This window comes from Cnephaeus nilssonii (assembly GCF_951640355.1).
Source record: "Cnephaeus nilssonii genome assembly, chromosome: 3".
NCBI lineage: Eukaryota > Metazoa > Chordata > Mammalia > Chiroptera > Vespertilionidae > Cnephaeus > Cnephaeus nilssonii.
Window position 1 is genome coordinate 82,042,144 of NC_137074.1, and position 14,066 is coordinate 82,056,209.

Consider the following 14,066-nt stretch of genomic DNA (forward strand, 5'->3'; position numbering starts at 1 on the left):
AAAATCCAGCACCTATGTATGATAAAAATTCTCAATGTAATAAAGGTCATATATGACAAATCAACAGCCAAAATCATACTCAATGGACAAAAACTAAAAGTGTTTCCTTAATATTGGGAACAAAACAGGGATGTCTGCTTTCACCACTCTTATTCAACATAGTGCTGGAAGTCCTAGCCACAGCAATCAGACAAGAAGAAGAAATAAAAGTCATCCAAATTGGAAAGGAAGTAAAACTGTCATTATTTGCTGGTGACATGATACAGTACATAGAAAATTCTAAAGATTCCACCAAAACTCTACTAGAACTGACAAATAAATTCAGTAAAATAGAAGGATATAAAATAATAATCCAGAAATCAGTTGCATTTTAATATGCCAATAATGAAGTATCTGAAAGGGAAAGGGGGTGGGGGCAGGTAGAAGAAGGAAAAGTGGGGATAAATTGTGACAAAAGGAGACTTGACTTTGGACAGTGAACACACAATATAATATTTAGATGGTATATTATAGAATTGTATGCCTGAAATCTAAATAATTTCATTAACCAATGTCACCACAATAAATTATATAAAAAAGGCCAGAAATTTGCATATTACCCTTTTATTAGATAGGATTTTCAAGAATATAGACAAATATCTTGGACAACTGGTGGACATTCACATGGCAAGAACAGGTGTATCAATTTAGTTTCTTAATCAGCTCAGTTTTCCTGATTTCTATCACAACATAGTCAGGGCTATTTGGATACCTTTAACATACTGCAGAACAGAACATTGTTTTTTATAGGTTGGTGATATTATTTTGATTGCATTTATGAACATGACATGATTAGTATCTGGAAGATTTGGTAAGTCATCCACATCACAGAGGGTGGGATATAAACCCTGTGATGATTCAGGAACCTGACATATTAAAAAACTATTTAGGAATCCTGTTAATTAGGAGTGTGTTTGGACATCCTATCCAAAGTAAATGTGAAGTGTTTGCACCATTTTTACTTAGGAAAAGCACAGCTCTCAATGTACTCATGTTGGCTTTTTTTTAAGTTTTTTTCTTCATTGATTAAGGTATTACATATGTGTCCTGACCCCCCTCCCCTCATTTCCCTCCCCCCCTCTCATGCCCTCACCACCCTGGTGTCTGTATCCATTGGTTATGCTTATATGCATGCATACAAGTCCTTTGGTTGCTCTCTCCCCCTTACCCCCACCCTCCCCTACCTTCCCTCTGAGGTTTGACAATCTGATCGATGCTTCTCTGTCTCTGGATCTGTTTTTGTTCACCAGTTTATGTTGTTCATTATATTCTAACCATTTGCAACAGCATGGATGGAACTGGAGAGCATTATATTAAGCAAAATAAGCCAGTCAGAGAAAGATAAATATCACATGATCGCACTCATGTGTTTTATTAGTATCCCTCCCTCAACTCATGTGTATTGCTGATGGGAAATTCCATATGATATCCTGAGTAAGGAGAAAAATACTTCAGCTTAGTTTATAGATGAGTCAGTTTATGTTTTGGGGCATATAAAATGTGGACAACAGTTATGGTGTAGCCCACTCCAGGTAAACTTGAAAGTCAGTATCCAAGGAAATTATTTAGACAGTTATGCATCAAGGTTAATGTGTAATCACTAGTAGCCCTGAGCACGAATCTGTGCACCAGTAGCTCTCTGTGGGGCCCGGCCACTCCATGCCCGCTGCCCAGAGGCTTTCCGCGGCCCAGAGGCCCATCCGCAGCCGGGCGCAGAACACTTGGCTTGTCGCCGTGGTGACGAAGCAAGCATTCAGCTAGGCTGCTCATGCTGCCAGCTCTCAGCGACTGCCCCCCCCCCCCGGCCCCCGCCCGGGGACTGGGGACTGCGGCAGGGCTGAGAGTACTGGGCGCCACCATCTTGTGGCTATGGGCACTGCCATCTTTGTGACGGAGTGGAGTTAATTTGCATATTACCCTTTTATTAGATAGGATTTTCAAGAATATAGACAAATATCTTGGACAACTGGTCAGGAACTTGGAAGAAAAAAGATGGGGAAATGGGAAAATAAGTATTTTGAGGTGAATGCATATGGATGGACATACTGTAGTAAGCATGAGATGTACAAAGCTTTCTGTTATATGTCATTTCCCACCAGAGTTTTTTACCATTCAAGAGACACTAAACTATTAAGTAAATAAAACTACCTGTATAGTTGGTATCGGTCAGGCCCTGTCAAATGCCAGGCCAGTGTTGGCATGAAAGGATATAACAGAAGTGGCCGTGGTGGCAGAGACTGAAGACTAACTAAAGGAACTCAGAATTATCAAAGATGACCTAACATGACAGCAATAGACACTGGCAATAAAACCCCAAATTGCAACATTCCTAGAGGAAATCTATGGGATATTTGGTGACAAACTTACTTCATTGTGTTCCTTCCACCCTGTTCTGGTAAGGAGTTTGTTTTCATATGCACAGACATGTATTCTGAGTATGGGTTTGCCTTTCTTGTTAGCAGGCTAAGACAGCAACGAGATTATGGAGCATGTGATCTACTGACATGGGTTCTCCTCAATATTATATCACACGAGGGGGCACATATAAATCAATAATGTTGTGGGAATGAGTCCATGTCCACAAGATCCAATATTTTTACCTGCTGAAGACACATTTAGCACACCAGATCTAAGGAAATATTCTGTAAAAATAGCATGCATTATCCAAAATACATAAAATGCATTGAAGAAAAATTTTTATTTTGCATTGTTTCTCCAGATGAATAATACATGGGCTTGGGAAGCAAGGCATGGAAACAAGAGTATTCCCAGTTATTGTCACTTCTAATGACTTCCCAGGGAATTTATGATAGAAATTTTCATGCATCCGAGTACTGCAAGATTACAAGTCATGGACCCCAAAAGAGACACACTCTTGTCAGAGGCAATGCAAGAGTCCCATTTATTTATACCTTTTACTTGAACACTTTGGGCTTTTTTTATCCAGGAAATATCAAGCAAGAAGGAAAGTCATTGTATAATTGACATTTGACCCTGGTTATACGGTAGGACATGATAGTCAATAAGTGCAGGGAAGAATATGGAAAATGAATGAATTTATGATATGCCCTTGCTTAACTGAAAATAAAATTGGAAAAGTGCAGTTAGTCCATCTTAAATAGGTCATGGTGACTAAGGGCTCAAGCACTTTGGGATGAGGTCCTGGGTCACATCAATGGGTAAGCCATTAATACCAAAAGAGGTAGGAGTTGAGGCCAAATAAATAGTTGATGATGGTGACAATGGGTATCAATTGTGGATGCAATACCAAATGCATTGGCAAGGGCTGAGGTTCATCCCATTAACATCCATCTGTTAGATTGCCTATCAGGAATAAAAGGTCAAAGGAATCTTGAAAGAGTTCTTCCACACACATATACACACACACACATACTATCTATATCAGGGGTCCTCAAACTATTTAAACAGGGGGCCAGTTCACTGTCCCTCAGACCGTTGGAGGGCTGGACTATAGTTTAAAAAAAAAAACTATGAACAAATTCCTATGCACACTGCACATATCTTATTTTGAAGTAAAAAAACAAAACGGCAAAAACACCCACATGTGGCCCGCGGGCCATAGTTTGAGGACGCCTGATCTATATATATAAAAAGTCAGTGTCCATGACGACCAGTACGACCAAACAACCAGTCACCATGAGGTACATTGAGCACCTCTTGGTCCCTCCCCCACGGCCCACAGTCTCCGATTGCAGCAAGGTGGGCAGGGGGTGGGCAGAGCTGCGAGTGTGGCTGTGAGCACAGTGGGGCAGCGGGCGGGTGGGTGGAGCTGCGAGCATGGCAGGCTACTGTGTGCAATTTTGCTCTGGGCTTCTAGTATATATATATGTATATATATATATATATATATATATATATATATATATATATATATACACACACACACACTAGAGGCCCTATACATGAAATTCATGCAAGGGGCTTGGCCCTTGCAGCCCCAGCTTTGTCTGGAAGGTCGTCTGGAAGGTGATCCGGATAGTTGTTCTGCTGTTCAGTCTAATTAGCATATTAGCTCTTTATTATATATACTAATATATATATGGAGAAGTGTATCCAACTATCACAAGTGGTGGAAGGAAGTAGATGTGCCATCTAAGATCCAACTTCAAGAAAGGGCTATTGGCCTAGCTCTGAGGAATGAGTTCAGCAGATTGTCCCCAACTATCAACTTCTTCAGAGTCTGCCCAGCTGCAGAGAACAGCACTGGATGAAGTCACACTCTCTCAGGGAAGCCTGCTTCCAGTGACTAAGTAAGAAAGGGGTATAAAGACTTGGCCTTGTGGTCCATGAGGTAAAACTGATGACTGGCACTCTTCCAATACCTCCTTCCCCAAGCTGGCCGAAGTTTTGATCAACCTGCATTACAATTAGACTTGTTGTTCTTCTTCATTCTGCTTCTTCTCTCTTCTTTACACAGATATTGAGCCCTAATAAATAGTGGCACCTCAAACCCCATATCAGTGTTGGCTTTTAGAGAACCTACTGGACATTTCCTTTAAATACATTAGCAAGTATAATGGGAAAAACTGTGCTATAATCAGTTTTGAGTGGAAGCAGCAAATGCAAATTGAATAAATCATCAACTTTCCTGTAAAATATTGTTTTAAATAGCCCTTTGTAAAGTGGTTCTGACTATTACACATTTGTTCTAATTAAATGATATGAAAAGAATCTTGAATGCCTGATAATAAAGCATGATTATAATTAGATATCAAGTTCTCTTTGTGCCTATTACAATCTTTTATATTCCACTCTCCCATCTTAATTCTCCCTCACACTAGACCTGCTATGCCTCTGTGTCTTTGACATATGTTTAATGATTACAGCTTCAACTTTTTGAGCTGAATAATGAAGATTTGTCAGATAACTCATCCTGCTAACATATGTTTTATCTCTATGAGGAATGCTGTTCACTGACTATACATTCCAATTTGATATAATTCTGCAAATTAAATCAGATGTGAATTATGTGTTTTAAAATGGAATATCTAGTTAAAAGGAGAGTTGTTATTTATATCTGGAATTTTGGTTAACTAAGCAATCAATTTATATCTAGTACTTTAATAGCTATAATAGTTGCCATGGCTTTTGTTTATCTTTAAATTACTGTCTTTGTCATCAAGTCAACATTTCTAATAGATTCTATTAATACATAGATTCATAGAAATGGAGTTCTAAGTTATTTACTTCATAATATAAAGCAATTAAGTGATGTGTCACTTTGTTCCCAGAACTGTGCATTTTTCAGTATATTAAACTTTCTACCAGATGTCAGAGGAATAGCGGTGTGAGAGCCCCTTGGCCTTTCCTCCTGAAATTTCCAAGTTAACCTACTATAATTCAACAAAGATATCCCTGTTCAACATAGATGCATGCTTGAGAGACCCTCACATTGCAACATCTAAAGCTGGGCAACCAGAATAAACGGAGAGACAAGATGGAAGGAAAGCGCAGATGGCCTGCAGATGCAGCCCGGCAGCCAGGCCAGAGCGGGAAGAAGCTGGCGGTAGCAGGCACTTCCTTTGGCTGGGAGGAACAGGGAGCCAAGGGAGCAGCCCAGCGGGGCCAGAAGCAAGGGAGCAAACAGTGTCTGCGTCAGCAGGTGCTCTGACAGAGCACAAGTAACAGGGAGGACATTTGGTAGTGCAATAAGCACTCAATTTTGAAGCCTGGCATAGAAGTTCAAGTCCTGATATTTCTAACTTGATCATAGGCACCTAATTTAAAATCTATGAATGTCATCCTTGTCTACTTTGAAATGAAGGAAATAACATCTGACCAACTTAGTACATGAAGAAATTGTTGTAATTCTAATTAATGAATCATTTAAAAAATTTAAAGCTATATAAATTTTAACAGTTATCAAAATTGTATTATGTCTATTATATCTTAAATGATGATTAGTTTAAATTAAGAATAAGAAATAAGTAATTTCCAACAGAGGTAATAAATAGAGTGATTCATTTTAATCATAACTATCTATTCATGTATTTGTTAAAATCATAAAACAAATACATATTTATTCTCTACCTTCTATACGGGGTTTTTGTACTCACTGAGAATTCAGTCATAATTGTGATGAAAGAACTCTCTCTATCTAGCAAGAAGGGTTATGGGGAAAATTAAAATAGTGTTATTGTAGACATAGATTTCTAATTTCTATTTTGTTGTTATTATGGAAGATCTATATTAGGCACTAACATTTAAATTGAACTTTTAAGAAAGAAACAACTTTTGCAAAATCATTGAGAAGAGCTTTTATAGCAGAGGAAATGGTATCGAGGTTGGAATAGGCTTGAGTATTTTCAAAAGTGAAAAAAGTCTAGGATTTCTGTGCCTGGACTAGAGTGAATGGAGGTGTAAAAATAAAATAAAATGGAGACCAGATGGAAAATCCCTAAAGCAGACAAAAGCCCATAAACAACATTGAATCTACATTATTTCTAAATGTAAACAAAACTTAACCTCAGTTATTACTTGAAAAGTACCTCTGATCATCACAGATGAAATTCCAGTCTTAACCCCCCAGTACCTCGGAGTGTGACTGCATTTGAAGATAGAGTATATAAAGAGGTAATTAAGTTGAAATGAGCTCACTTAGGGTGGACTATAATCCAAGATAACTGGCATCCTTAAAAAGGAGAGAAAATTGACACAGACACATTTTGAAAGAAATTACCATGTGAACATGAAGATGGCCACCCGAAGCCAAGGGAAGGGGCCTATGAAGAAACCAATTCTACTGACATCTAAATCTCATATATCTAGCCTCCAGAACTTGGAGAATATTGATGTACATTGTTTCAGCCACTGAGTGTACTATAGAAGTCATAGCAAATTAATACACTGGCTAAGGGGTTTTCTTTTATTCTAAGTGTGAGAATCAATCATGGAAGGACTTTTAGCAAAAGTTTCATAATTTTACTGATTTATGTTATTTTATTCTGGTTACTGAACAATTCATTTCTCTAAGATGGTGGAGGAGATAGTAGAGAAACCTTAGAGAAAGTGTTTTTCAGAATAACAGGATATATACATGTGTGGTTTTTTGTGTGAAATAATACGTGTACATAAATTTTAGGTGCATATATAAATGCAGTGTTTCATGGTATGTGTTTACTTTGGCAGATTTGTTATAACTCACACTTAATAAAACTTAAAATGTTACTTTTCTTAAAGGTCTGTTATCAATATTTCATTTCATAGATAAATCTGGATACTTGTCTAGCTGACCATGTTATATTGCTGTCCTGCTAGTGACAAATCAATCTTTTTAACTTTCGTTTTGTTTTTGGTAAACATGTTTGCTCTACCTCAAAGGTAGAGAAAAGAGCATATTTTTATGAATGTATGTTATTTAAAAAATCAAGTTTTTAACCCATAAAAGGAGACTAACCTGTTAGAAAGCTGATTTTTGTTTTTTAGTTACATTTATTGGGGTGACATTGGTTAACATGATCATATAGGTTTCAGTTGTAGGTTTCTGTGTTACAAGATCTGTATATTGCACTGTGTGGCCACCACCCACAGTCAAATCTTCTCCTGTCATCATATAACGGGGCCACCTTCTTCCCTCTAGCAATGACCATACTGCTATTTGTGTTCACAAGTTTCAGTTTCATATCCCACATCTGAGTGAAATCATATGGTTCTTAGCTTTTTCTGACGGACTTATTTCACTTAGCATAATGTTCTCAAGGTCCATCCATGTTGTTGTAAGTGGCACTATATCATCCTTTCTTATGGCTGAGTAGTAATCCATTGTGTAGATATATCACTTCTTCTTCATCCATTCCTCTACAGCATGACACTTTGGTTGTTTCTATGTCTTGGCCTCTATGAATAATGCAACAATTAATTTAGCAGTGCATATATCTTTGAGAATACATTGTTTTGAGTTTTTTGGGTATATACCTAGGAGAGGGATATCTGGGTCATATGGTAGCTCTATTCTTAATTTTTTGAGGAATCACCAGACTGCTTTCCAAAGGGGTTGTACCAGTCTACATTCCCACAGGCAATGGATGAGGGTTCTCCTTTTCCCACAGCCTCTTCAACACTTATTATTGCTTGTCTTATTGACAGTGGATACTTTCACAGGTGTGAAGGGGTATCTCATTGCAGTTTTGACTTGCATTTCCCTAATTGCTAGTGAGGTGGGACATCTTTTCCTTTACCTATTGGCTGTTTGTACGTCTTCTTGGGAGAGATGCATTTTCAGGGCCTCTGCCCCCTTTTTGATTGGGTTTTATGTTTGTTTGGTGTTGTTTTAGGATTTCTGTATATATTTTGAAAATTAAACCTTTCTCAGGTCTACTGTTTGTGAATATCATCTCCCATGTGGTTGGCTGTCTCTTTGTTTTGTTGTCAGTTTATTTTGTTGTACAGAAGGTTTTTAATTTTATATAGTCCCATTCATTTATTTTTGCCTTTACTTGCCTTGCTTTTGGGGTCACGTTCATAAAATGTTCTCTACTACCAAGGTCTGTAAGTTGTGTACCTATATTTTCGTCTATGTAACATTGTTTCAGGTCTTATATTTAGGTATTTGATCCATTTTGAATTAATTTTTGTACATGGGGACAAACTGTAATCCAGTTTCATTTGTTTGCATGTGACTTTCTAATTTTGCCAGCACTATTAATTGAAGAGACTATCTTTACTCCATTGTGTGTTATGGCTTCTATGTCCAAACTTATCTATCCATATACATGTGTTTTTATAGCTAGGCACTCTATTCTGTCCCATTGATCTGTATCTATTTCTTTGCCAATACTATGTGGTTTTGATTATCGTAGCTCTGTAGTATAATTTGAAGTCAGGTAGCATGATACCTCCAGCTTAGTTGTTTTTTTAATATATTTTTATTGATTTCAGAGAGGAAGGGAGAGGGAGAGAGAAATATCAATAATTAGAGAGAATCATTGATTGGCTGCCTCCTGCATGCCCCCTACTGGGGATCAAACCTGCAACCCGGACTTGTGCCCTTGACTGGAATTGAACCCAGGACCCTTCAGTCCCCAGGTTGACAGTCTACCCACTGAGCCAAACTGATGAGGTCTCCAACTTAGTTCTTATTTCTCAGGATTGCTTTGGCTATTTGCGATCTTTTGTGGTTCCATACAAATCTTTAGGTTTTCTATATACAGAATCATGTCTCTGCAAAAAGTGACTGTTTGACTTCTTTCTTCCCTATTTGGAAGCCTTTCATTTCTTTTGCTAGCCTTATTGGTCTGGCTAGGACTTCCAGCACTATGTTGAATAAGAGTGGTGAGAGTGGACATTCTTGTTTTACTCCTGATCTTAGAGAAAAATCTTTCTGTTTTACAACATAGAATATCATATTGACTGATGGTTTATCATAGATGGCCTTTATTATGTTGAGATACTTTCCTTCTATTCCTATTTTATTGAATACTAGAGGCCTGGTGCATGACATTCGTGCACTGGGGGGAGGGGGGGGCTCAGCCAGGCCTGCGCCCTTTCACAGTCCAGGAGCCCTCAGGGGATGTCCAACTGACAGCTTAGGCTTGCTTCCCATGGAAAGCGGGCCTAAGCTGGCCATCGGACATCCTTAGCACTGCCCTGGTGGTTAGTGCGCATCATAGCAACCAGGTCAGTCTACCCTTTGGTCTATTTGCATATTACCCTTTTATTATATAGGATTTTAATTATAAATGGATGTTGTATCTTATCAGATGCTTTTTTCTGCATTTATTTATAAGATCATATGATTTTTATTCTTTATTTTGTTAAAGTGGTATATTACATTGATGGATTTGAATATATTAAACCATCCTTTTGCCCCTGAAATGAACGCCGCTTCATTGTGATGTATTATTTTTTGGATTTACTGTTGTATTCGATTAGCTAGTATTTTCTTTAGGACTTCTGCACCTGTATTCATCAGAGATATTGGTCTGTAGTTTTCTTTTTTGGCGTTATCATTTCCAAGTTTTAGTATCAGGCTTATATTAGCTTCATAGAATATGTTAGGAAGTCTTGCCTCTTTTTCAATTTTTTGGAAAAGTTTGAGAAGGATAGTTTTAAAATCTTTGAACACTTGGTAGAATTTACTGGTGAAGCCATCTGATTCTGGATTTTAATTTTTTGGAAGGTTTTTGATGGTTGTTTCAATTTCCTCACTACTGACAGGTCTATTTAGATTTTCCAATTCTTCATGATTTAGTCTAGGAAGGTTATATAATTATAGGAACTTATTCATTTCTTCTAGGTTATTGAATTTGGTGGCATATAGTCTTTCATAATATTGTAGTATTACCTTTTGTATATCTATGATGTCTGTGGTGACTTCTCCTCTCTTATTTTTGATTTTGTTTATATGGGTCTTTTCACTTTTTTCCTTAGTGAGTCTAGCCAGGGGTTTGTCAATTTTATTAATCTTTTCAAAGAACCAGCTCTTTGTTTTATTAATTTTTTATAGAGTCTTTTTGTTCTTTATTTCATTCAATTCTGCTCTACTTTTAATATATATATATATATATTTCAGAGAGGCAGGGAGAGGGAGAGAGAGATAGAAACATCAATGATGAGAGAGAATCATTGATTGGCTGCCACCTGGATGCTCCCAACTGGGGATCGAGCCCGCAATCCAGGTATGTGCCCTTGACTGGAATCAAACCTGGGACCCTTCAGTCTGCAGGCTGACTCTCTATCCACTGAGCCAAACCATCTAGGGCTCTGCTCTACTTTTCTATTATTTCTTTTCTTCTGTTGACTTTGAGTTGCTTTTATTCTTCTCTTTCTAGTTCTTTAAGATGTGATGTTAGGTTGTTTATTTGGGATTTCTCTTGTTTCTTGAGGTAGGCCTGCAATGATGTAACCTTTCCTCTTATTACTGCTTTTACTGCATCCCAAAAGTTTTGATATGTTGTGTTGTCATTCTCATTTGTCTCTATATAGCTTTTGATCTCATCTTTTATTTATTTTTTGACCCAGTCATTTTTTAGTAATATGTTGCTTAGTCTCCATTTATTTGTGGGTTTCTTTACTTCCTTTGTGCAGTTGATTTCTAATTTCAAGGCATCATGGTTGGATAATATGCTTAGTATAATTTCAATCTTCTTGAAATTTTTGATGCTAGTTTTCTGACCCAACGTATGATCTATCCTTGAGAATGTTCCATGTGCACTGGAGAAGAATGTATAAATCTGATATTCTGGGATGAAAGGTTCTGTAAATGACAATTATGTCCATTTGGTCTAGTGTTCCATTTAAGGATGATATTTATTTATTGATTTTCTGTTTGGTTGATCTGTCTAGAGCTGTCAATGGGATATTAAGGTCCCCAACTATGATTGTGTTTTGATCTGTTTCTCCATTTAGTTCTGTGAGTAGTTGTTTTATATATTAGGGAACTCCCTGGTTGAGTGCATATGTATTAAGAAGCGTTATGTTTTCTTGATGTAGTCTCCCCTTTATCATTATAAAGTTTCCATCTTTGTCACTTGTTATCTTGAAATCTATGTTGTCAGATATAAGCATGGTTATTTCTGCTTTTCTGTAGCTATTATTAGCTACTCTGTGCCTCTTTATTGGTGAATTCAGACCATTTATATTTAAGGTAATTATTGATGTATGAGGATTTCCTATAGCCATTTTATCTTTTTTTTTAAATAATATACATAATTTTATTACAAAATTAAAAAAAAACAAACAAAATGCAACAGTCTAGAAAACCAAAAATTTACTATTGATACTAATTCCTATGAGTTTGCTATGCTACCATACACAAAAAATTAAAGAAACCATTAAATATTTAGAAACATTTAACATCAGAAGCCTTAAAATCTAATTGTATGTAGTAGCCCCTCAAAAAGCTACTACCTGCATTTTTTTAATAAAAGTATTTTCTCTACAAAGAATCTTATCAGCTATACAAAAATCTGTACAGTTTTTATACTGAAGCTAATATTGAGCTGCACTTGAATTCACATTCTTAGCAAAACAATTGCCTGAGAGCACACACACATACTCCCCACACATCATTACAGGACAGCTTTTATTCTTAATCTTCATCCTCTTCATCATCATCATCATCTTCCTCTTCCTCTTCCTCCTCATCTTCTGGTTCGTTTTTCTTCTTTGAGCCAGTTGGCCTGCCAGGACCCTTCTTTCCTACTTCACTTTTGCCCTTGGCACGGTATGCAGCAAGAGCCTTTTCATATTTCTCCTTTAGCTTAGCTGCTTTTTGTTCATATGGTTGCTTATCTTTGGCTGCTTGTTCAGACCACATTTCACCCAATTTTTTTGCAGTATCCCCAGTGGATATACCAGGGTGCTCACTTTTGATCTTTGGGCGATGTTCAGAGCAAAACAGGAAGAAGGCAGATGGAGGCCTTTTAGGAGCATTGGGATCTTTTTTCTTTCCTTTCTTGTCACCTTTGGGGGGAACATAATTTTTCATCTCCCGGTCATAGCGAGCTTTGTCACTCTTTGCCCTATCTTCGAACTTTGACTTTTCCTTTGCAGACATGGTCTGGCGGTAGGTTTTCCTCAGAGTCCCGCCGAGAGGCCGGGTCCGACCGAGACGCTCCCTCGCTGGGCTCAGCCAGTTTATCTTTTGTTTTCTGGTGGCTCTGTGCCTCCGTTGGTTCTTTTCCTTTGTGTTTCTGTCTGTTTTTGTTTGATGGTGTTCCATACTTCTTCTCTCTTTTCCAGAGAATATTTTTAAGTCAGTGAAAACACTTAATATTATAAATATGGATATCTGTTGTTATATACTTGTACAAAACCCTTAGAATGTACAAAGTGCCAATAGTGTAACCTAAGGTAAACTAAGAACGTTGGTGATTATAATGTATCAGTGTATGTTTATCCGAATGTACCATTCTGCATGCCCAGAGCGGCTCAGTGGGTTGAGCAGCCTCCTGTGCACCAAAAGGTTGCAGATTCAATTCCCAGTCAGGGCACATGCTTGGGTTTCGGGTTTGATCCCCGGTTGGGCTACATATGGAAGGCAAGGGATTGATGCTTCTCTATCACATTGATCTCTCTGTCTCTCTGTCTCTCTCTCTGTCTGTCTCTCTCTCTCTCTCTCTCTCTCTCTCTCTCTCTCTCTCTGTCTCTCTCTCTCTTTTCTCTCTCTAGCATGTTCTTGGTTGAGGATTAAAGAAATAAAAAAAGAAAACAAACAGAATGTACTATTCTAGGGATTACTGTTGATAATGGGGGAGGCTATCCATGTGTATTGGCAGGGAATATTTTTGAAATTTTTGTATTTTTCTCTTGATTTTGTTGTAACCTAAATTGGCTGAAAAAAATAGTTTTTTGGGAAAAACACACACAAAAAAATAGGAGAATAAAGTTGTCTCACTTAACTTTACAGTAGGGGCCAAGTTGCTATAGAAGGTATCTAATTATACCCCAAATGTGTGCAGAAGCACTGGGTCACAAGAGACAATTACTTTTAAGTAACATGAGTTTTGATAATAATGAAGTTACTTTACCAATTGATAGTGTTTAGTAATAAGCCTCCTTGTCAAAGTTTGGCTACAGTATTATAGAATTAAAAAGAAATTGTGAATTCACACAGAGACATGAAGGTCGAGTCAAAGAAATCCTCAAGGAGAAATATATGTGTTTCTTAATTAGGCTAGTGATAAACTTGATAAGAAACAAAATGATTGGCATATAACTGTAAGAACAATTTTCTGATAGGAAAGCTGCTGCCATCGGGACAAAGCACTATATTCCAAAATGATTTAATATGTCATGCATAATTTAAGACAACGCTGAATTTCGCAATGTATGGATTTAAAAAAAATGAGTAGTAGTGAGTGGTCAGTTAGCTATGACTCTACTTCAGTACAACAGATTGACAATACACTTTAAACAGATATTTTTATTGATTTCAGAGAGAGGAATGGAGAGGGAGAGAAAGATAGAAACATAAATGATGAGAGAGAATCAATGATCAGCTGCCTCCCGCATGCCCCTTACTAGGTAGGGATTGAGCCCACACTCCAGGTATGTGCCCTGAACTG

The 14,066-nt window shown here is 37.4% G+C and overlaps 1 protein-coding gene across 1 annotated transcript; it reads right to left on the minus strand.

Moving 5' to 3' along the window:
• Positions 1–12,043: 12,043 nt before the first annotated feature.
• LOC307096893 (high mobility group protein B2-like) lies at positions 12,044–12,556 on the minus strand (the record flags this gene model as incomplete). Its single annotated transcript, XM_079766609.1, has 1 exon — positions 12,044–12,556. The coding sequence occupies one exon, from the start codon at positions 12,554–12,556 to the stop codon at positions 12,089–12,091; it is 468 nt and encodes a 155-aa protein (XP_079622735.1). The 3' UTR covers positions 12,044–12,088.
• Positions 12,557–14,066: the final 1,510 nt, after the last annotated feature.